At 37.0% G+C, this 25,203-nt stretch overlaps 1 protein-coding gene across 2 annotated transcripts in view; it reads left to right on the forward strand.

Moving 5' to 3' along the window:
• Positions 1-25,203, forward strand: part of KCNH8 (potassium voltage-gated channel subfamily H member 8) — a 365,555-nt gene that overhangs the window by 335,819 nt on the left and 4,533 nt on the right. For both annotated transcript variants that reach the window (XM_002924147.4, XM_034662055.1), the window contains exons 14-15: positions 1,531-1,637; positions 4,187-4,263. In XM_002924147.4, coding sequence (XP_002924193.1) covers positions 1,531-1,637; positions 4,187-4,263 — 184 coding nt within the window. The remainder of the gene's footprint in view (positions 1-1,530; positions 1,638-4,186; positions 4,264-25,203) is intronic.

The raw sequence follows: 25,203 nt of genomic DNA on the forward strand, positions 1-25,203 counted from the left end.
GCCATGTCTTCTGCTGGGTAATTCCACATTCACTATTGCTCTTAGTCTCTTCAGGAGGTCAGGAGTCCTGTAAAGCAGTTCATATTATCTGTACTATGAAGAGATAAGAAGTGAGCTATTTTGTCCAAAATCACAGAGATTAAGGTTGGAAATCTGGATTCAAGTTCTGTTTTTCTACGTGTAAAGCAAGTGATTTTTGTCAGTAACTGGTCATTTGAAGGACAGAATTTATCCACTTAGAGAGAATATTTTTAAAAATAAGCAAAACAGACTTAGTGAAAAATAGGTGGACGTTAAACGTTCAGGAATTCAGTTGAGGATGGTAATTCGAAACATTGCCTTATTCTTCTCCTTCCTAAATTTTTAATAAGAAGAAAGACAATCAATTTTAAATAGGGAAAATATATCTGAGCTGGAAAAGAAAGGTTTATGTACAATTGATCCTGCATTTATAAAAAGATTTAAGAACATACATCAAAATGCTAACCGTAGTGGTGGATTACAGGTGATTTTTATTTTCTAATTTTTGTTACTTTTATGTTTAAATTTTCTATAATAGACTTACGTTTTTTAAATAATGAGTGGGTTAGACGTTATTTAGCAAGGAAAGAAGACTAGCCGAAGTCCTAATAGTCATTTATATGTAATTCTTTAACTCTCACTTCAGGGTTTTGTCCAGGTTCAGAGTAAAGGTGTCATCGGTTATTTAATGTGTTGCTATAATCATTAGATTAAAACATTTTAATTTTGGATAGAGTAGTGATTTAATATGAATTCAGATAAGAGGACTTCTGTAGCTTAAGGCTTTGAATCCGAGAATAAATAAGATTCTAAATTCTATAGTATTTCTATCCAATAGAAATATAATGTTAGCTAAAATTGTGAGCCACAAATGTAATTCTAAATTTTCTAGTAATCACATTTTTAAAAAGCAAAAAAAAGCCCAAAAAAACAAAATAAAGTGAAATTTAATTTTAATAATATATTTTATTTGACTTAGTATGCCCCAAATAATATAATTTCAAATGTAAATAATATTTAAAATTTACTAATAAAACCATTTGCATTTTTTTACTCAAATCATCAAAATCCAATATCCATTTTATTCTTACAGTGTATCTCAATTTGCAGGAGCCACATATCAGGTGCTCAGTAGCCATATAAGATTATCATATTGGATAGCACAGCTTTCGAGCATGTAGAATTTAGAAATTAACACTATTTTTAAGTCTTCTAGAAATACTGGAACTTGGGGTGCCTGGGTGGCTCAGTTGGTTAAGTGTCCAATTCATGGTTTCAGCTCAGGGCATGATCTTAGGGTCGTGAGATCGAGCCCTGTGTCAGGCTCTGCACTCAGTGGGGAGTTGGCTTGGGATTCTCTCTCCCTCTTCCTCCACACGTCCCCCTCCATGTGTGCTCTCCCTCTGTCTGTCTAAAATAAATAAATAAAATATTTTTTTAAAAAAGGAAGAAATACTGGAACCCATAAATAGAAATGTACAACTAACCAATGTCCTTTATTTTAAACAGGATTGTTGATGGAATTGAAGATGGAAACAGCAGCGAGGAAAGCCAGACTTTTGACTTTGGCTGTGAACGCATCAGGCCGGAGCCCAGAGTTTCCCCTCCTCTAGGAGGTAAGCTCTATATTTAGCCTTCTGTCAAAGGGTGATATTTCTTTTTAACTTGTAATGTTTGGCATAGGTACTTTTTTGCCTTCCTATTCTCTGAATATTTTCTACATGATAGAACTTTACCAATGTCATGGAACAATTAGATTTGAGTCTGTACCATCTCCAAGTTATTAAGGTACAATTTGTAATTGTTCCTCCATCCAGGCTGTTCTGCCATTTACCAGCCCAGGTAAATGGTGTGTCAGGAGACTCAAATATCTGCTATTCGTTAGAGGGTGACCATGTTTTCTTTACAAATGCAGACTAATCCACAAAAACAACATCACCCAGAGGAAAAGCTGTGTGGGTTTTACACTGTAGGAACACTGGTTATTTTTAACCAACTAATCGATGAGAGATTATGTATTTGCATTTTGTCAGAGGATAAACAACTTCAGAAGGATGTAAGAAGCTTGGAAATGATGGAGGACTATGTGAAGCACTACCCTCTAGTGATGGTGAATTAATGTAAGGGTACCCCCAAACCTAGCCCAGCCTCCTCCCTCTCCCTTGCCTTCTTGAGTTCATCACCCATAAAAAAGAATCTATCAACATAATGAAGGCCAGAAATGACAAGTAAATTCTAAAGAAGACATACCTTCAGTTAATAAAGAGAGAATAATGGGCAAGCATAGGCTATCCAAGACAATTTACCAGCGAACTACCAGATGAAAGGCTAGCAGTCCCCTGCCAACTCTGTCCTCCCTTTCCCACTCAGCTCTGAGATCCTTGTGTCAGGATCTACTACCAATTAGTGAATACCTCCATGAACAAAGCCAAGCCCAATAAAAAGTTTTGAATGTACGGTCTTGGGGGTGTTTCTTCTTTTGGTAGAATACCAGTGTTCCATTTCAATCAACGGTCCTACTTCCTGGCACTCATCATCTTCTGGGGAAATGGAAGGGTCCTTGTAAGTCTCTAGGGGAAGTGGGGGAGTGTGCACAGGGAAGGAAGAGGTGAAGATTTCAGTCGACAATCCTGATTCAATTGACTTACCTGTGCTGATGTTACTCTGGGGAAAGAGGCACAGAAATCATAGTTCTAGTCACACTGATGTATCTGCTATGAAAGTTGATGGTAGCTTCCAATTGGAAGATTTCCTTACTGAGTAACCTAGACCTGGAGATGATGCACAGAGCCTCACCACGCCCATCCACCTATTTCTGGTCCCACCACTTCCTTAGCCTCCTCTTCTTTTCCCAACACCCACCCCAATACTCATGCACTCAAGCAACAAATTTTCTTGGCTCTATCTCCTAAACCCTCAATTCTAAGACTTTGTATCCTTACTGCCATCATACTTTTCCTTGCCACATCCATCTCTTGCCTGCATTGCTAACCAAAGTCTCTTCTCTGGCCTCACACTGCTCTCCATACAGAGTAAACTTTTAAAAATACAAGTTTATTCTTGTAACTCTGATCCTATGCTTAAAACCCTACGATGGCTTCCTGGTGCCCTTAGTGTGAAATCCAAATCTATTGCCTAATTGCTTTTTAAATCTGTCTTTTCCCAGCTAGACTCTAAGCTCCATGAGGCTCAATTATATTATCTTTTTTCACTTAGCCTGCTGTCTATGTTCTCCAGTCATTCACTGAATTAATAGGTTAACTTTGCAAAATTCTTTGCAAAGTGAGCTTCTACTACTTTGTCACTTTGGATTGATTTCAGTGACTTTTTTCTTCCACAACAAGTTTTCTACCCATAATTTACCAGAAGTAGGGTATTAGGATGGTCATATCATTTTATATAAATATATTTAGGTAATAAATATAAACAACCTATATAATATATATATATATATTCCTTTCCACTCCAGCTAGCAGAAATTCATATATGTATCATTCATTCCTTTCCACTCCAGCTAGCAGAAATTCATATATGTATCATTCATTCCTTTCCGCTCCAGCTAGCAGTGATTCATCTATACTTTTGTCGCAGACAGAAATAAATGTATTTGGAAGAATAAAGTAAAGAAAAAGTGGAGATAAGAGAACCAGGAAATGGGAGATACTATCTTTTAGAGCAACACAGGAGGAGATAGGAAACCTGCAGTGGAGTTTAGCACCTGAAATAGAAGTGGGGGGGAAATGTTCTCATGGGCACAGGAATTAATATTTGGGGGAAAAAGAGGAGGAAAAGAACACCCCTTTTCTATGGTTTAGGTATTGACTGTGATGTATTTTTAGAGAATGGTCAAAAAAGAGAAACTGTGCCATCTTGGAACATGGTGGTGATTGTGTTCAGGGGAAAGGAAGATTTGCCATGGACACATCCAATCAGTGTGGTCACAGTCCCCACCATGATGTGTGCCTAGTTTCAAGGAGTATTTCAGGCACGATCCAGAGGATTACTAGAAGCATTCCAATCCCAGGGAGACAGAACCTACAATGCACAGGCGTCAGGAAAAGGTAAAGGTGGTAGCTTAGGCTTCCTTCTCCATTCCACCTGTCCCAATCCTCAAATATGAGGTTTATTGCTAAAGGACTCATTCTGTGTGTGTTCCACTTTTCAGACCCAGAGATTGGAGCTGCTGTTCTCTTCATTAAAGCAGAGGAGACCAAACAGCAAATAAATAAACTCAACAGTGAGGTATGGAGCTTTCTCTTTCTTTGGTCACTCTGGAATGGTAAGAGCTATAAATCCTAGTTGCCAGCAAAAGCGGTATAATAGAGTAATTATAGGCATGTGCTCTGGTGTCAGACCACTGTGGATGAATTCCCACTGAGCCATATGAGTTATGTGACCTTTCACGAGTTACTTACCCTCTCTCATGCTCTATTTCCCCATGTTTAAGAAGAGGACAATAATTATGCCTGCCTTATGGCCCATTGTAAAATTGAGATAGTACAGGCAAATCATTTAGCATAAAGTAAGCACTAAATAAATGATAATTATACTAATTAGCATCATAAATGTANATGATAATGGTACTAATTAGCATCATAAATGTATTGATACTTGATGTAACTGGTGCTTTTTCACTTTTTTCATGGAATTTTTAATGAGTTAAAGCAAGATGATTAATCCAAAGATGAATGCTATTTCTCAGAGTAATCAAAATGGCCTGAAATACTCTTCCTTTCCCTGACATATTTTTGCTGTGTAACTTTGAGCACTTTACCTCTCTGGATCGTACCATCTATCCATGTAAAATCAGGTAATTTTTTTAACAACTTTATTAAAATGTATTTTACATATCATAAAATTCACCCATTTCAAGTGTACAGTTCAATGGTTTTTAGTAATTTTATTGAGTGGTTCAACTGTCATCGTATCAGTTTTAGAATACTTTTATCAACTCCCACCCCCCCCCACGTCCACCCTCTCCCACAACAAGACTTCTCATTGCCATTTATGATTAATTTCTGTTCCCACATCCAGCCGTAGGTACTCACTCACCTACTTTTTCCTCTTCTGGCCATTTCATATAAATCGAGAAGGTAATTTCTGAATTACTGTCCTAATTTGGATGCCCTCCCAAAAAATTTTAATTAAAAAAAAATAAGAAAACAGATTCGAGAAAAGAATTTGGGTGCAAATAGTTTATTTGGGAGGTGGTCCAGAAAGCAAAATGAAGGAGTAGAGAAGTAAGACAGATGAGAAAGTAAAGCACATAAATAAAGGTGTGCTAGTGAGATAATTAACTCTGTAAGCAGTTGGGGCTCAATCCTGCTGGGGCCCACTGAGAGAGTGTATAGGACAATTCAAAACTGTTCCACCATAAGGCAAGGAAAGGGGGAATTAAGGGTGGTTCCGAAGAGACTGCTTCTCTAGCTCTTCATGCAGGCCTAGCTGCAGAGGAGACTCAAAAGCTTCTTCAGACAGGAATATGCAGGAAGACCTGGACCTGTCTTTGGTGACCTTCAGGGTTGGCCTAAGGCAAGGACATGTGGACAGGCACAGACAGTCCCTTTCTAGGACTAAAGTTTTATATTATTTGATGAGATCTTAGCAAAAAAATGTAGCCAGTTACTTACACTGATGAGATTTGTGAAAAATGAAATCATATAATCATAATCAGTTTTTCTTAAACCTGTGTGTCTTCAGCTTAGTGAAGATTTACGATTTACTACCATCCCTGCTTGTGCGCCCACTCTCTCTGGAAGTGTAATTTTTGCTAACAAGACGTAAGAGCTCCAACGGGTGGACTAACAAGATAGATAAAAATGGAAAATTAACCAGATTGAAACTCCTTAAATCACAAGGATTTGCACAAACCCTGGATTATCTAAATAACCTCTTGTTAAAAATTCACCAAAACAATACAAAACAAACAAAACAACTAAATACCTTGTTGGAGGAAGTTCTATTAAATAATTTCTTTTCAAATATTGTTCTCGGCTAAAAGCACCCATTAATACCATTTGAATTCTTTTCCCTCACATCTGAGATCATTTAATGGTTTTAAAAACTGATCAATATCTTAGCTCAAAATATTGGATTTAGTGATTATTCTGGGGAAAGAAATGTGTTTATATCTTCACCTTTTGGAATGTACATATTTTCCCAAGTCACAGTTGTAAATCCACACACTATATGATTTTCCTTTGACAATGTGAGCCAGCGGTAGATATGTTAAAACAGATAACCACTTGAAAAACAAAATATTTCCCCAGTGTGATTCGGTATTCATGATTGCTTTTCTAGTGAGATGACATAAATCTTTTTATCTTGCCATATGTTGAAATAAAAAGGGCAAGTTAAAATATCAGTGGTCCAATTATCCTTCCCTAAAGAATTAGTTTTTCCTTAAAGGAAATACCTGATTTCTTCATGGTTGAAGCTTAAGTAAGAAAATCTTATCCTTTACACATAATTTGTACAGTCTTGACCCTTTGGTGCATTAAAACCCACTGACAAGCAGAATGAAAATACAAATTGGTTTCAAACCGTAAAATTATCTTTCTTCCAACCTCCTACCTGTTTTTTCCTCATATCTCCTATAAACCAATGTTGTTTTTGTAGCAGAAAAAAATCTACCTTTTAAAATCCAAGCCTAATTTTTCAATTTCACCTGTATCCTACCACTCAACCATGTGATCATTTGATTGCTTTATTCTTCATTTATTCTATTCCTTGCTAGTAGTAAACAAGAGAAGAATTGATAATGAACATGGGATGTACTGCATAACAATAACTCTTTAATAAAAAGGTCAATCCCCAGTATATGTGGGGCATGTCAAGTGTTGTATTAAGTTTGAGAACATGGCAACAACCCCATTCTAATATTTGCTTAAACATTTAAGATATAAAGAAATTGTTCATTGAAGTGTGGATTTCATAATTAGCTGGCTAAGTACAGAACAAAAATCAGAAAAGGAATAATGTTGGGAATAACCTACATTCACAGAACAGGGAAGAGAGTTTAAAACATGTAGGGCAGCTGCTAATATTAGAACGCTTTTGAAAACATTGTCATTGCTTTATAGCAACAAAGAAATAGTGCGATTCTAAGGAAATTGTTTAAAAATAACAACAAAATGTCACTGTGGGGGCCATGGGCTGTGTAAGTCAAATGCTCCATTTCTGAAAAGGTTTGTAGGTAAGGGTTAGAATATTTCCTCATTTCTGAAATCTGGCTGACCCAGAAAGATTCTGTGGCAAAGCCTACAGGGGAAGCTGCGTGCTCTGCCACAGCAGGCATAGGACATAAAACACACTAGTAGAGAAAGAGAATAAGCTTTGGAGAAAGAAAAATATTCGGATGTCTATTCATAAAATTAACTGTCTGACTTCAGCAAAGTGTTCACCTTCCCTAAGTTCAGATTTTTCCTCTGTTAAGTCGTAATGATAAAATCTGCAATACAGGATTGTTGCGAGGACTTGATACCATATATAAAGCACCCGGCATGATGTCTTCTGTTAATAAGGGGTCAAATGCTCATTCTCTCCTTATACAAGGTTATACTTCCGTTCAACAGAAGGCGACTTTCAAGTTAGCACCCCCTGCTCCCTCCTGCCCAGTGCAGAGTAGTAGGAGAGAATTAGTCTCAGTGCTTATGGGGGAGAAAATGAAAATGAATGGATTTAAGGGAACCATTTGATCATGAAAATGACTACTTTTTACCTGACACTTTATTTGCTATGAAAATACTCAATATAAAATTAGAATAGAGGGGTGCCTGGGTGGCTCAACCGTTATGCCTCTGCCTTTGCCTCAGGTCATGATCCCAGAGTCCTGGGATCGAGCCCCACATCGGGCTCCCTGCTCAGTGGGAAGCCTGCTTCTCCCTCTCCCACTTCCCTTGCTTGTGCTCCCTTTCTCACTGTCTCTCTGGCAAATAAACAAATAAAATCTTTAAAAACACCTTTAAAAAATAAAAAAATAAAGTGTATAATTTGAAGGCTTTTAGTATTTTCAGAGTTGTGCATTCATCACCATAATCAATTTTAAACCATTTTATTACCCCACAGAGAAACTCCATACCATATAGCCATCACCCGTAACGCCTGAAGTTCCCGTACCCTCAACCCTATTAACCTACGTTCTCTGCCCATAGATTTGCCTATTTTGAACATTTCATATAAATGGAGTCATATGGTATGGTCCTCTCTGACTGGCTTTTGTCATTTAGGATAATGTTTTCAAGGTTCAGCCATGTTGTGATGTGGGCGTACTTCATTTGTTTTTATACCTGAGTAATATTCCATTGTGTGGCTATACCACTTTTTGCTTATTCATTCATCAGCTGATGGACATTTGTGTTGTTACCACTTTTTAGCTAATATGAGTAATGTTGCATGAACATTTATTAAGACATTCACACAAGTTTTTGTGTGGACATGTTTTAATTTCTCTTGGGTAAAGTGGAATTGCTGGATCAACTCTATGTTTAAACATTTGACAAACTGCCAGACTGTTTCCCAAATGGCAGCAGCACTTTACATTCAGCAGTATAGGAAGGTTCCATGCTCTCTACTTCCTTGCCGACGATTTTTTATTTGTTACACGACTTTTTTATTATAACCATACTAGAGCGTATGAAGTGGTATTTCACTGTGGTTTTCACTTCCATTTCCTTCGTAGCTAATAATATTGAGCGTCTTCCCATGTGTTCATTCTTTGGAAAATCGTCTATTCAGATCTTTACCCACTTTAAAATTGAGTTGTAAGAATTCTGTATGTATTCTAGATGCAAGTTATGATGTGCAGTTTTCTTCTCCCATTATTGAAGTTGCCTTTTTGTTTTCTAAACATTTTCTTTGAAGCACTGAAGTATTAATTTTGGTGATATCCAGTTTATCTTTTCTTTCATTCTTTGTGATTTTGAGGTCATATCTATGAATTTGTATCATGAGATCAGTGAAGTCTCCTTCAGTCAAAGAAATAGAATAGCAGGAACAGAAGTTGTTCCTTACCTAAGAGTTGCTTTACTACTTTTCTACATGGCTATGAAAATTTAGAGTTCTATTGATAATTCACACAGTGAAACCTACATGAGTAATACCTTATGGTAAAGGGTATTCCTCAGTCCTCTGAATTACTGTTATTATTACATCTTCTCGTTGACAATTGGTTCAACCAAAATGCACTGACAGAATTGCCAGGCCATTCCAAGATCTGACTGTGAGATCTATTTTCTCCTTCATCATGATCACATATGCATTCCTGACCATCAATTCACAAAAGCAAAATCTTAAAAAAGGCTGCACGTTCACTTTCTGACGTAGAAAAACAAAATCCATTTAACTGCTGGCAAACCATTCTGCATTTTTCATTTTAAAACATAAGTATTATTGATTATAATGCTACATTTTGTGGACATAACTTTCTACACTGGAATAAACCCAATTATTTAATGATTTGCAGGATGCTTTTTGCTTATTTTCAGTTCTCAAGCCTGTATGGCTAGGTAGATTTGTAGCTCTCATGAGAGATTAACTGATAATACATACGTACATACCCTAAAGAATAGTGAGGATCTCCCAAAAGAAAAAAAAAATGCCACTCAAAAGTTTATCCTGTGAAGTGTGAATTTAACATGGATACAGCTTTTGGATATTAGCTGTTTTTGTCTTCCTGGCCTGTGATTACTTATATATAGGCCTCTTCTTATTTTGAATAGAGGGACTAATTGGACATGTCGGTAAGGATACAAGGGAGACCAATGCCACATTCCAAATGAGCAATTTGAGCAGGGTTGAATAAAAGGAGTATTTACAAAGAAGTTAGTTGAGTGTAGGGAAATCACAAAGGATAGAACTGCCCCCCCCCACTGTGGGGAATAATAACAGCAGAAGTTCACTACAACCCCTAGGTCTGAAGGGGTCAGAGTAGAGAGTGGTTATAGAATCTTGAGTCAGAGGAAGTTGGGTGGAGAAGTCCACCTGAAAGGAGTTGTGATCTTTTGTTGGGATCCTCTGTGACCTTCTGCCCACCTCAACCCTGCAGGGAAGCAGCCAGAGGAACATATACCCCGACCTCCCTCTCCTACCACCCTCCGATCTGCTGATGTTCTACAATGGCCAAACCCAACCAGATGTCAAAGAGCCAATGAGCCTGTTGATGGAGTTCATACAAGTCAGCCTCCAAGGAGCGGAATTGGTTGGAAACTGGATCTATTCTAGGAATAAAAATGGGAAATATTCAGTAAAATGAGTTACTGTATATTCAAGCAAGTACAGAAAAATTCAAAGGAAATTTAAACAATCGGTTATTAATTACTTATTACTAGTAATTAGCCAGTTAGTGGTAGCTAGTTATTAACTGGCTACTGACTGATAGCTTCAGAATAACTGGGTATTTTTTAAAAAGATGGACATGGATGTTTCCCCACCCCTCCATATTTCCTAAATAATTTGTAAGTTGAAATTTTATTTTAAAGATTTATTTATTTGAGAGAGAGAGCAAGGAAGAGAACACAAGCAGGGGGGTGGGGAGGTGGGCAGACAGAGTCTTAAGCAGACTCCATGCTGAGCCCAGAGCCAGACACGAGGCTTGACCATGACACCCATGACCCCAAGACCACAACCTGAGCCATAACCAAGAGTCTGGTGCCCAACTGACTGCACCATCTAGGAGCCCCATAAGTTGATAAATTTTTAAAAGAACACACCCTCTGCCATTTTCCATTCATCAATAGGAAAATTAAGTTCAATAATTGATCCAATCCAGCAGCTGCGGATAGCATTAGAATTTTTTTTATAGAATCTTATGGTTGGAAAGGATTATGGGGAACTTTTTCTTTCTTATCCTCCCCTAATGCATAAATTTCCCCCTTTTAAAAATGAGAACATCATACATCTTTCAAAAGGCTCTGATTCTGCCTCCAATCTCCTATTAATTCTCTTGATTCTTCCATGATGAATGCCAATTCTTAAGTCCCTTCTCTGAGCTTTAACACCTACTTTCTAACCTTGCCATTCAGTATTTGCTTTTATAAACTTTTATGTTACTTTCATGTGTACATTTCTTCTTTCCCCAAGGCTCTTGAAAAAACTTTGATTATATCTCAAAAAAAATCTGTGAATTTCCTCAAAATTATTACCATTGTTATTGTTATTACTAACGTTGTTGTTAAAGTACTCAGACTTTACTGAAGTACAACTTTACAGAATGAATGTACTCAGACTTTACAGAATGTCCTGTATCTCAAGTAAGTCCATTGTTCAGTACTAGAATATAAGCATATATGAACTTGGGAGGGTTTGGGGATTTTTTTCTTTCTTTTTGTTAGAGAAACATCAGTCACCTAGACAAATGGGAACTGACACTTCCCATTTACTTGTGCCCAATTAGAAATAAACACAATATCATAAATCAATACTAAATTAGTCAGAGTTCCTTTTTATGCTTATATGACCATATGATTGGATAGAATTTGAAATAATCAATTTTTATAAATAATGGGTTAAAGAATTGTCCTGGAACAAATATTTAAGCAACCTTAGCTTTGATATTATTGTATTTTAATAATGTGATAGAATCATAAAATCTGAAATTTGAGAGCTATCTCAGAGGCCACCTATTTTGGCTTACCTCCCAATATGGGATTTTTATTTCTGAAGTGATTAGTAAGTTATTTTGCCTGAACATTTTCTGTAGTAAGGAGCTCACTATGCCCCCAGAAAAAGCTATACCAGCAGTTCCCAAACCTAGTTGTGCTTTCAGATTCTCTAGAATTTTTTACATGATTATAGATACTTTTACAAATTAATATATAAAATACATTTAATACTAATAAATATTTTTAAAATAACTATTCCTTTGGCCAAGCATAGACTAACTGAATCTCAGAACTCTAGAGTTGGGACTGGGTATCTGTACTTTTAAAAATTCTCCGGGGGTGCCTGGGTGGCTCACTCAGTCAAGCATCTGCCTTCAGCTCAGGTCATGGTCTCAGGATCCTGGGATCGAGCCCTGTATCGGGCTCCCTGCCCAACAGAGAGTCTGCTTCTCCCTCTCTCTGCTTATGTTCTCTCTCTCTATGTCTCTCAAATAAATAAATAAAATCTTTAAAAAAAAATAAAAACAAAAATTCTCCAAATGCAAGGCACCTTGGTGGCTTAGTTGGCTAAGCTTCTGACTCTTGATTTCAGCTCAGGTCATGATCTTTGGGTCCTTGGAGCCCCGTGTTGGGCTTGTGCTCAGGAGGGAGTCTGCTTGAGAATTCTCTATCTCCCTCACCCTCCTCCCCACTCCCCACTCTCTTTCTCCCCTCCTTTCTCTTTCTAAAATAAATAAATCTTAAAAAAAAAATTCCCCAATGCTTCTGATGACAGCCAACCTCATTCCTCAATTACTTTAGCTATTAGAAACCTATTATCTATGTTTAGCTCATGTAAGTCTCTGTAAAACCTTTTATTAATATTTCCTACTCTGTCTCCTTTGAGTTGCATAGAAAAGCTACATAATTTTTTTTAATGAAAATACTTTAAATTTTGAAGGTAGCTAGTATCTCTCTCCCTCCCCACTCTGTGGTATATTTTCCTCTTCCCTAAATGCTCTCTCTTCCTTGAAACTTTACTCATATGACATGAAATACAGACACTTAATTGTCATGATTAACTTCCTTTGCCACTTCCCCTTTCTCTTGTCCCAGTTTCTTTTTTTATAATAATTTTTTATTATGTTATATTAGTCACAATACAGTACATCATTAGTTTTTGATGTAGTGTTCCATGATTCATTATTTGTGTATAACACCCAGTGCTCCATGCAATACGTGCCCTCCTTAATACCCATCACCAGCCTATCCCAATCCCCCACCCCCCTCCCCTCTGAAGCCCTCAGTTTGTTTCCCAGAGTCCATAGTCTCTTGTGGTTCATTCCCTCTTCTGTTTACCCCCTCTTCATTCTTCTCTTCCTTCTCCTACTGATCTCCCAGCTATTTCTTATGTTCCATAAATGAGTGAAACCATATGATAACTATCTTTCTCTGCTTGACTTATTTCACTTATCATAATCTCCACCAGTCCCGCCCATGTTGCTGCAAATGTTGGGTAATCATTCTTTCTGATGACTAATATTCCATTGTATATATGGACCACATCTTCTTTATCCAGTCATCTGTTGAAGGGCATCTCGGCTCCTTCCACAATTTAGCTATTGTTCTTGTCCCAATTTCTTAAAGATAACCACAAATGATCCCAGTGCCCTACAGATGACATTTCCAGAACAGACATTATTGTCTATCATGATTTAGTTTATGACAGCACCTGAGGATCTTGTATTTGTTCTCTCTGTTCAGAAAGCTCTTCCCCAAAATCTGCATAGACAGCTCTCTTCCCTCTTTCAAGCCTATGTTCAAATGTCAACTTCTCAATGAGGTCTTCCTTGACCAGTCTTTTTAAAATAAAAGTCCCCTCTCCCCACATTTACTTCCAAATTTGTTTTCCCTCATAGCCTATCAAACCTCTGTTATGGTACATAGTTCATTTATCTACTTTTTCATTGTCTTTATCCTCCCATTAGAATGAGGACAAGAATCTTTATCTGCCTTCTTTCTTTGCTATGATTGGCATCAGGTGGACACACATTTATGGTGATGAATATATAAAAATGCTGAATTATGCATTATATCTATTTTAACCATCAGACATTAGAACATTGAATAGAAGAGAAAAATTAAATTCCAGTTTTAAGTTTGAAGAGACACTAGAAATCCCATCATGTGAGATGCTTCCATCACAGATGAGTAAATTGAGGCCCAGAGATAATTACATATGCAGTAAGAGGTATAGAAATGCCTAAAAACAAGACCTGAATCCCAGTTCAGTGGGTTTTCTTTTTATTGGATTAGATTTTAAAGAAGGCCATCCTTGGTGTGCACTGGAAATATTTCCTTCTGAAATATTAGATACCCACATTAAGACTTGAGTCTTTGCTTCCTTAAGTTACCCATATATACTTAAATGTAATATTTGATTTAATCATGGACAGATAATTTTAAGATATGATAATTTTAGAAAGGGCTTTTCAAAAAGCCTAAGAAAATATACTATATGTTTATTCAAGGGGAGATATACATTTCCCAAATATGCTTTCTCATATGTGTTTCCCACTGATGACTATTCCACATGCTAGCATTTTCAAATCCGGAAAAAGAAAGAAAGAAAAGAAAAGGAGTACATTTTAAAGCAAATAAAATGATAGATGGGGAGGAGTCTACTGGTAATATGCTGATTTTTTAAAATGTATTTTTAAATCAAATCTGATAACTGGTAACAAAACACTGTTACTACAGCCTTATACTGACTTCAGTTGATGATCTGAAAGCCCACTCACTAAACTGAATACACTCAGCCCTGGAGATAAAGGAGTTCTATTCAAATAGCATTTATTAAAGAGTTTGATAGGGAAATGTGTTTTTGTTTAAAACTCCATTATCAAAAAAGCTTGATTTGGGGAAAGTGTCTGCCAACGGTTAAAAGGAAACTCTTTCTAGACCTCTTAACAAGCATTAGGTACCATGGTTTCATGATGCTAGACCTTGCTGAATGAGTCTTTCTCACTGGGGTGTTCATTGTTCAGTTGCCTTAAAGTAAAAGAAGAGCCTTTGCATTCATTTAAATAGGAATATACTCCTTTGGAGTTTGTTTGTTTGTTTTTGGACACTGATTTGCAGTAATTAAAAATCAGTCATTGAATTTATAACAACCAGAGATAAAGGAGAAACAATTAATAAAAATCAGTTTTATTTTTCAGATAAAATATTTTGGGGATTTTTAAAGGAATTACATGTATATAGATGTATTTTTAAAATGAGAGGTTCCAGTGTACATACTGAATATTTTGTTTTTATTTTTTAACCATGAGCCATTTTAAACATATAGATATTGATAAAATAACAGATATCCAAATAACTATTATCCGTATTAAGTAAATAATAGCATGTTTCTATGTTTCAGATGTTGTGCTTTAAAGAAACTTAAAATTTTTTATCCTTTAAAGTTTTTCTTTCCTATTTCATGAAGTAATAGAACTCAAGAATTAGAGAAAAACATTTAAGAAAGAATTAGAAGTGAGAAAAAGATCATTGTAAAAATTGCCTAAATTGGAAGCAATACAAGAGCAAATAAACAAATAATGCCAAAATAGATTGTGAAAAAGAAGAAAAGTTTAAAGCATCTAATCTATGAAGAGATTTTTTTTAGAAAGTATTTGAAGGAAAGTGTCAAATATTAAAGATAAACAAAGAAGCTCTAACATACAAAAAATACAAGTCTCAGAAGAAGAAAGCCAAATTCAGGGAACCAAACAAACACTAAGAATAATAATCCAAAAAAAGTCCCCTAAAATTACCACAAAAAAAAAGGTTTTTTGAAGCTGCATATTGTAATCTCACACGCTAGTGAAATTACTGGACTTTAAGAAAAAATATTCATTAGGTATCTAGATAAAAAAAGATCTTATAAGGGATGTACATGGTAAAAATCTAGACTGTTGTTAGACTTTTAGACAGCAACACTTTATGCAAGAGAATGGAGTAACATACAAAATATACAAAATGTAAAGAAAATGTAAACTAAGGATTTTATATGCAGCAAAAATGACTATCAGGTACCAAACTGTTAACATGAAATAACTCAAGGAATATTGTTCCCATATACGTTTCCTGAAGTACGTTCTTGAGAACAAGATTCAAAAAACCAAGATAATTTGAAAGACATTGTCATAGGACAAGTTCATCAACATTAAAACTGTACTTATTTATAGTACTAAGTCTAAATGAAAGTTAAAGAAGAGAAGGTATTATGTTGTCAAAAGCCATATGCTCTGACAATATAAATATGGATGAACCATTGAAAGGGGAGTGGGGAGAAAATTAGAATAGACTATGCCTCCCCCCAAATTTTTAAACTGTTTTCAGTAATCATAATTTGTGATGACAGTACTGGTATTGATATACTGCAACTGTTGTATGTATAATGGGGTATAAAGCAAATGAGTCATTATGGGATATCCTAACTCTATCATCTTCTATATCTCAATAACCAGAGAAATCACAGTGTAAAGGAGATACAAATGTAATATATAAAATGTTAAAACCCTGTAATCCTGAAATAGAATTAGTAATACTAATATAAATCTATGTAGTATCTTGTACATGCATACATTTCCAAACCCTTTCAACAGAAAAGAAGTATAAACAATGACCAACCCAATAACAGTGAGTATCTCTATCCATCAATTATAGTCTCAGATAAAATTTCCCAATAAAAGAAACCAGAGTCTCTTTAAATAGCTGTTTCCACTTCTGGGGACATGAAATACACATATGTCTAGGACACCTTAGTGTACAAGTCAACAAGAAAACTATCAAACACTACTAGGATGATGTCAAAAGAGCTCAGGAGCCAAAACAAAGGGTCTCCCACTCACCAAACATGGGGTAATTTTGGTAAGGATAGCAAATACAATGGGGTTAGGATGCCTGGGTGGCTCAGTCGGTTAAGCATCTGCCTTCTGCTCAGGTCATGATCCCAGGGTCCTGGGATCGAGTCACACCTCAGTCTCCTTTCTCAATGGACAGCCTGTTTCTCCCTCTGCCTGCCACTCCCCCGCTTGTACTCTCTCTCTCTCTCTGGCAAATAAATAAATTTTTTAAACAAATACAGTGGGTTAAAACACATAAAATAGATAACAAATGCCTCAAAATGACAGCATAATAAGCTTCTGAATTTCCTTCCTCCTACCGACACACTGAACGTACATCTGTACACAGAATAATTCCGAGAGAAATATAAAAACAGAAATAATTTTCTAAAAAAGCTGAATGACTCTGCCATACCAGGTAAATGAGCAAATCCCCACATGGAGAGAGATAGGAAAGGCTGGGACACATAAACCATAAACACCACCCAAGATAAAGTGCCATACAATCAAGAGAGAACCCCTAACTCCCAGCATTGGAGAGTTTGGACTTAGTGCCCTCAACTAGGGCCCTCAAAACACCTACCTCTGAAAGCCAAGTCCTACAGGATTATAGCAAACAAAAGTAATTTTTAAATGGATGTAAGAACATATCAGATAAAGGGCTAGTAACCAAAAGCTATAAAGAACTTATCAAACTCCACATCCAAAGAACAAATAATCCAATTAAGAAATGGGCAGAAGACATGAACAGACATTTCTCCAAAGAAGACACAAATGGACAACAGACACATGAAAAAATGCTGAACATTACTTGACATCAGGGAAATACAAATCAAAACCACAATGAGATATCACCTCACACCAGTCAGAATGGCTAAAATTAACAAGTCAGAAAATGACAGATGTTGTCAAGGATAGAGAAAAGGGAACCCTCTTACACTGCTGGTGGGAATGCAAACTGATGAAGCCACTCTGGAAAACAGTATGGAGGTTCCTCAAAAAGTTAAAATAGAGCTACCCTATGACCCAGCAATTGCAGTACTAGGTATTTACCCCAAAGATACAAATGTAGTGATCCAAACGGGCATGTGCACCCCAATGTTTACAGCAGCAATGCCCACAATAGCTAAACTATGGAAAGAGCCCAGATGTCCATCAAGAGATGAATGAATAAAGAAGTGGTATATATATATAATGGAATACTACTCAGCCATCCAAAAAAATGAAATCATGCCATTTGCAACACCATGGATGGAACTAGAGGGTATTATGCTAAACGGAATAAGTCAATCAGAGAAAGACAATTTTCATATGATCTCACTCATGTGGAATTTAAGAAACAAAACAGAGGCTCATAGAGGAAGGGAGGGAAAAATAAAACAAGACGGAATCAGAGAGAGACAAACCATAAGAGACTCTTAATCATAGGAAACAAACTGAGGGTTGCTGGAGAGGAGCAGAGTGGGGAGATGGACATTAAGGAGGGCACATGATGTAATGAGCACTGGGTATTATACAAAACTGATGAAACACTGAACTCTGTCTCTGAAACTAATAATACACTATATGTCAATTAATTGAATTTAAATTTTAAAAAGTGAAAAAAAAATGGGTGTAAGAACATCTCTATGGTTGTATATCCAGGTTCAGAAGAGAGGGAGCATGCAAAAATGCCCATCTCCTAGTTTCTCCCTGGAGCAGATATGACTGCATACTTGCCTGGCTGCTACCTGAGGGTCCAGCCCCTAATCCACCTGCATCTAGAAGCTCTCTATGATTCTCCACTTTGGGACACTGACAGATCTTAGGACACCTTCAACTACTGGGAGCCACCAAGAACAAAGACAACAGCTTCCACAATCACGAAGACCTTAAACCCTCAAGATTCCACCAAAATCTGTTAGAACTAATGAATTCGGTTAAGTTGCAGGATACAAAGTCAATATACAAAAATCAGTTGTATTTCTATACACTGTTAATGAACTATCAGCAAGAGAAATTAAGAAAAACAATCCCATTTACAGTAGCATCAAAAAGAATAAAATACTTAGGAATAAATTTAACTGAGGAGGTACAAGACTTGTACACAAATAATGACAAAATATCATTGAAAGAAATGAAAGAAGATCTAAACAAATTGAAAACTCCAACTACAGACTTGCCAAAGGAATTGAGGAAAGCTGTTTAGACTAAATTCTCAGCTCTTACTGAAAGACCAGTACATGAGGAGTTAACAAAAGGGAGTAGATCCATAATAGGAACTCATGATCTGACCCCTTAGAGTACAAACTAGCAGCACTGGCATCAACCGGGAGCTTGTTAGAAATGCAGAATTCCACCCCATACCTACTGAATATGAATATACATGGTGTCAAGATCCCCAGGTGATTTCTCTATACATTGTCTTGATAAGCACTGTCTATACAGTTGGTATTCTGAGATGAGACAGACTTTTATTTGGTGTTCACTAATAGCAGTGAGGATCCCTTGGCCAGACAGCAATTTGGATACTAATTAAACTTTGTCACAGGAAGTAGGAAATAGATGAGGAAAGCAATCAAAGGGTTGATAAATAATGGATTATAGTAATACAGTTAAAGTAATAAAGTTGTCTGAAGGCCTGAGTTTGCAGAAATTCAATGAGATCATTGGAGTAATCACTCTCAAGACTTGCAATTCTTCTCTTATTGTAATTTAAGAAGCATCAGATGCACCTGCAAAAATAAAGCCCTTGGTACTATTCCTGTGTGACCTCGGATAAGCCACTTCACCTCCCGACATTCTAGTCTCTCCAGCTGTAGAACAAGATTTACAACTTTCTTTAAGTAAAGGGATTGAGATTCTCATTTGGATGAAATTTATGCAAGTGCCGAGTATGATTATTATTTTAGCTGACAGATAAAAAGATTGTCATTTGTTTTTGAATGTGTTGTGAAGCAAAAGACACATGGATGATATTGTGCCGATCGTCCTTTTTGTTTTGCCTGCTTATGGAGTTTGATTGAACTTGTCTGAATCCCATGATAAATATGCAACATAACAAAAGATTAAATGAAAGACCATTTAATTACCTGAATCAGAGCTTGTGAAAATGTATATGTGTTCATGGCAGGGGGGAGAGGATTGGTGTAATTAGTACCCGGAATTTAGGAAAATTGTGTCTAGCAAGAAAGTGTGTACATGTTTGGCAAAAATTGAGTGACGGGTCAAGAACTCTTCAAGCTAAGAAGATTATATCAACAGATGCATTCCCCATCTGCTCACTGAATGCACAAAAATGGAAATGGCATTTTTTTCTATCAGTTGAAGTTCCAGTTATACTAAGAGGCCACGAATCATACCATGCCAATAGCCAAGACTGAAAAATGTAAAACATGAATAATAGAAGGCAAAAGTTGGCTACTTCGATGTGAAATAAAAGGTATTGTCAAAGACACGTTTTGGTCTTCCTTATGAAACTCACACTCCTGTTCCCAAAAGGCACAATGCAAAGACACACCAGAACAGCAAATCTGTGTTTCACCAAAAGGCACACAATCTAAATGTAAAAACTGGCAGTGCAGTCTTATTGGGACAATTAGGGCACCAACACCACAGATGGATTTTTTTCAACTATGTAATAACACAATGGTTTTAAAATCTCCCATTTGAAGTGATGGGGACATCCATGAGATACTGAGATCATACAATACGTTCTTACCTGCTAGAGGTACAGTGATACTTACTTCTGTGTCTTGCAGTGCTATTTATGGGAGATTGGTGGAAGTTATTTAAGTGAATATGAAAATACCAGAAACTCATATTAAGAAAATAACCATGCAACTTATTATTCATTAAATTACTCATGTATCAACAAAGATTTATAAATGGCAGGATTTATGCCATTTTCTTTGGACTACAGCTGTTATAAAGAGCAATTAAGTCTAGTCATCCCTGCCCTCATCAAACCCCACATTGGTCCTCCTTATTCAATTGTGATCAACACGAAACTGCACATTGTTATATTTTGGCTCACACATCCTTTATAGAGATTTCTCAATCCATCTGACTGCAGCTACTCAAACCTTAGAATGGAAATACAGGAACTTAACATTTTTCAAAGCTCTGGTTACTGCTGTTACTATTTGTTACTCCAAAGATCTATGCAAGGTGACGCTAAAACTTGGAGACTCTGTTTGTTCCAAAATAATTATGTAAAAGCGTTGACAGCATGGGTTGTCTCTCCATGCTAAAGCTGAAGAGGAGCTACATAGATAACAGGCTTTTATTTTCTTTGGGCTAAATGTTTCCTGGGTCAGTATTCCCGACCACGAAAAAGTTTTCGATTAAGCTGTGTTGCATTATCAAATGCAGGTACTGGGGTCAGTTGCATGGGGACCAAACTTTAACATCCCTTTGTTGTGACAAAGCGCCTGTGGGCGTATGATTGAGAGGAGGGTGAGAAGTAGCATCACATCAGTGGAGCAAACTAAACCTAAGAGGAAAAAACCAGGATACCTCTGGAACTGTAAGCAACAAAGACTATTTCTAAGCCAACAGAAGTTCTGAGAAAACCTGGATATAGCCAAAATAGAAAAATTGTGGCAGNCTTTGTTGTGACAAAGCGCCTGTGGGCGTATGATTGAGAGGAGGGTGAGAAGTAGCATCACATCAGTGGAGCAAACTAAACCTAAGAGGAAAAAACCAGGATACTCTGGAACTGTAAGCAACAAAGACTATTTCTAAGCCAACAGAAGTTCTGAGAAAACCTGGATATAGCCAAAATAGAAAAATTGTGGCAGTTAGTGACTTCCTTCTTAGACCACTGTGTGGATTATCATGGGTAATTGACCAGTCTGTTGTCGTATGGGTGTTTCTATTCATGACAGAAGGTGCTACTCAACAAGAGCAAACACACTGCCCCAAAACCTGCTAAACACCTAATAATTTGTGTGGTAAAATACATTTTACTGGAACAACAGAGGAGGGAAGGATCTTTAGATGCTCCGAAGTTTTGGATAGAAAACTGAACCGCTTGGAAGCACAGATGGTGTTTTCAACACTTCTTTCTAGCAGTTGGGACTTTGGAAAGGATAGAGAAATCTTGGATGTGAACAATTGGCTCTGCAGATGGTGATGGTGAACTGGCTTGGCCAACAGTTCTAAATCCCAGACCGATGGGTTCTTATTCACAGGAGAATTAGGAGAAGGAAGAGGAAGGAGAGGAAAAAGCGGATAAAGGAAATATAACTTAATACGCAAGGAAGAGAAAAATGTGTATTAAGTTATGGTTTATTTATCTATTTTATCTTTATAAGTAGAAATAATCAGAAGGCCACACCTAAAATAGCCAGCTAGGGTAGCAACCAGGGATACAAAAAGGTTTACCAAATTTCAACTGATGAAACAACTCTGAGTAACTTAAGTATGTCACTTGGTACTCAGAATATAGTCATGAGTTATGGGAGACAGTAAATAGGCTCCACTAAAAAAATGTGATGGGGAGAGGCCTGGGTGGCTCAGTTGGTTAAGCGTCTGACTCTTGATCTCAGCTCAGGTCTTGATCTCAGGGTCAGGAAGGAAGGAAGGAAGGAAAGAAGGAAGGAAGGGAGGAAAGAAAAAATGAGATGGGGCTTGTGAAGGGCTTTGTAATACCCACTCACTCAAAAAGAGGTTGTGTCTTCTAATATGAGTAACAGAAGACATTTAAAGAATTTAATCAGGTGTTGAGGTAAGTGGGAAAACTTTGGTGCATTTGATCTGAATGATTTTTTTTAAAGATTTGATTTACTTATTTGACAGAGATAGAGACAGCCAGTGAGAGAGGGAACACAAGCAGGGGGAGTGGGAGAAGAAGAAGCAGGCTCATAGCAGAGGAGCCTGATGTGGGGCTCGATCCCATAACGCCGGGATCACGCCCTGAGCCGAAGGCAGATGCTTAACCGCTGTGCCACCCAGGCGCCCCATGAATGATTTTTGTTTTTTTACTGACCTATTTACTCTGGTTTTAAGTTGTATTTTGAAGACATATCTCCTTAAATGGATGGAGCCTTGTTCACAAAGTAGCCCCAACAACCTTTTTTAGCAAACTCACATCTTCTTAGCATGCTGTAAAAAATCATTAAGTCTCACCACCCTTGGAAAGTAGAGACTGCATTCTTTGCTTTCCACATTTGATTAAGAAAAAGGTCTTCCCTGTTTTAGAATGAATTTTGTTAGCAAGGCCAGCAGAAAGCAGTAAGCAAAAGTGCAGTGAATCTTACCGCACTTTCTGTGCCAGGATGTTGTCACCTTCAGTGTCACCAGAATATCCACCTCCAGGAGATGCCATCTTTCCTTGTGACAGCTGCTTTTGTCCTTGTGAAGGGAGAGATCCCTTACCCAGCAGGGATTAATTTCCTCATGTAACTTTAATAAGGTGCAGGGGTGTGTCCTCAGTGACACAGTGACTGAATTCTTCCCTGATATACATTGATCATTACCCTTCAGAGCTAAAGAAAGCTCTATTTCCTTGGATTCTTTGCTGCTTTTAGTTCAAGCTAATATAGTGATTTTGTTTTCTGGAAACGTTAATTCTTGTTTACATTCCGGGACCCAGTCAAGACTCTGGATTCCCACTCAAAGTGCATAACCTTAAAGTTGCACAGTAAAGTTTGATGTTGACGATGAGGTCATCAAAAGGTATTTCACCCGTGGAAAAACACCTGTTTATTTTGAAATCTAGAAACAATAGTTCATCAAAAATATGTATGTTGACATATTGTCTGGCTCCAAATTCCCCTTGCTGCACAGTTTTTGTTGTTTTATTTGTATAATTTGATATGAGGACATTTTGCTGTGCTTAATCGGTCTCTGACTTAGAGATGATGGTATTTACTTACTTGATGTTGAATTAACATTTNCTGCATAACCTTAAAGTTGCACGGTAAAGTTTGATGTTGACGATGAGGTCATCAAAAGGTATTTCACCTGTGGAAAAACACCTGTTTATTTTTTAATCTAGAAACAATAGTTCATCAGAAATATGTATGTTGACATATTGTCTGGCTCCAAATTCCCCTTGCACAGTTTTTGTTGTTTTATTTGTATAATTTGATATGAGGAGATTTTGCTGTGCTTAATCGGTCTCTGACTTAGAGATGATGGTATTTACTTACTTGATGTTGAATTAACATTTCAGATCTATTTTACACATGAAGCTACCTTTTTGTATCATCTGGGCTCCTCACAAATTCTGGCCACATTAGCAGAAATCTCTCAATGCTTAAGCAATATGTCCTTTCCCATGTGATAATATAATATAAGAGAAAGAGCATCAAACTTAGAAGGTCTGAATTCTAGGCCAAAGACTGTCCATCATGAANTCAGATCTATTTTACACATGAAGCTACCTTTTTGTATCATCTGGGCTCCTCACAAATTCTGGCCACATTAGCAGAAATCTCTCAATGCTTAAGCAATATGTCCTTTCCCATGTGATAATATAATATAAGAGAAAGAGCATCAAACTTAGAAGGTCTGAATTCTAGGCCAAAGACTGTCCATCATGAAATAAGGGACCTTAAAAATGTCACTTAACCTCTGAGCCTTAGTGTCCCCATTTTACAGGTGGGGAAATAATAATGTATCCCTACCTATCTTAGCACTGTTCATAGCTCAAATAGAGAAAAAGGTACCTGAAAGCATACTGTACTATAAACTCACTCAAACATTTATTGAATAACATAATTGTTCATGTGCCTAAAATGCAAAATGGTTCTTCAAAGACTGTGTCTTTATTCACTCCTAATAAAAGTCCTATTGAAAGCATTTTACTGGGAGCTAACGTACCCCTGGTCAATTTGATACAGGAATGAAGCTTAGTCCACAGAAATGGATGGTCAATATATCCCTTCAAACATCTCATTTAGTGTCAGCCTTCTCTTCTGAAATTTTGATAGAATTGCTCATCACTTCAAGATGGAGCCCATGGGTGTATGTCCTCAGTGCCAAGATCCAGATCCTGATTTTAGTGCGATCCATGCACTTTAAATCTGAGACTTGGCAGGTCATGAAATTAGACAACCTGCAGTGAAAATTTCAAAACACATAGCATCTTTCTCAGATTCACTGTTTTGCTTCTTAAATGTGAGGTTCGGAGGTATCTTTTTATCGCCAGAAGTTTCAGATCTGCTGAAAAGCCTGGACAAGCATTCGATTGAGTCCCTTGAGTTCCATGCTAGCAGCAAGGCAGAAATACTTTTGGCCTGGCAATTTCAAGGCAGGTGTTACCAGTTGGTTGCCTGAACCATGGAAAAACCTCCTTCTGGCCTTTTTTAAATGTCTGTTTCAAGCGGCACTACCTCCTGATGGGCCTGCCAGGGAGAATTAGTTTCAGAACACACTTGCAGGAAGTGGAATGAATTAAGCTGCTGGAGGAATTAGGAATGTATATGTCAATGTTGAAAAAAGTATGCCCAAAACAGCAATATTGGATCTGGCATCACTGAAGTTGAACTTGCCTTTTGTTTTGTTTTGTTTTTTGAGGATAGTCAATGGGTTCAGCTGCTTATATTGGAGTTTTACAACTCATGATAGTATACTCAAGTCATAGAAGGTCCTTTATAAAATACAGCCTTATAGCAATTGAAGGCAAAGTATTACAACATCGTGTTAGTGTTAACAAATCTCACCAAAGATTAGAAGATACACGTTTGTTCCTGCTTTCTGAAATACGGGGTTTCCTCACTTTG

This window comes from Ailuropoda melanoleuca, chromosome 6 (assembly GCF_002007445.2).
Source record: "Ailuropoda melanoleuca isolate Jingjing chromosome 6, ASM200744v2, whole genome shotgun sequence".
In the NCBI taxonomy this organism is placed as follows: Eukaryota; Metazoa; Chordata; class Mammalia; order Carnivora; family Ursidae; genus Ailuropoda; species Ailuropoda melanoleuca.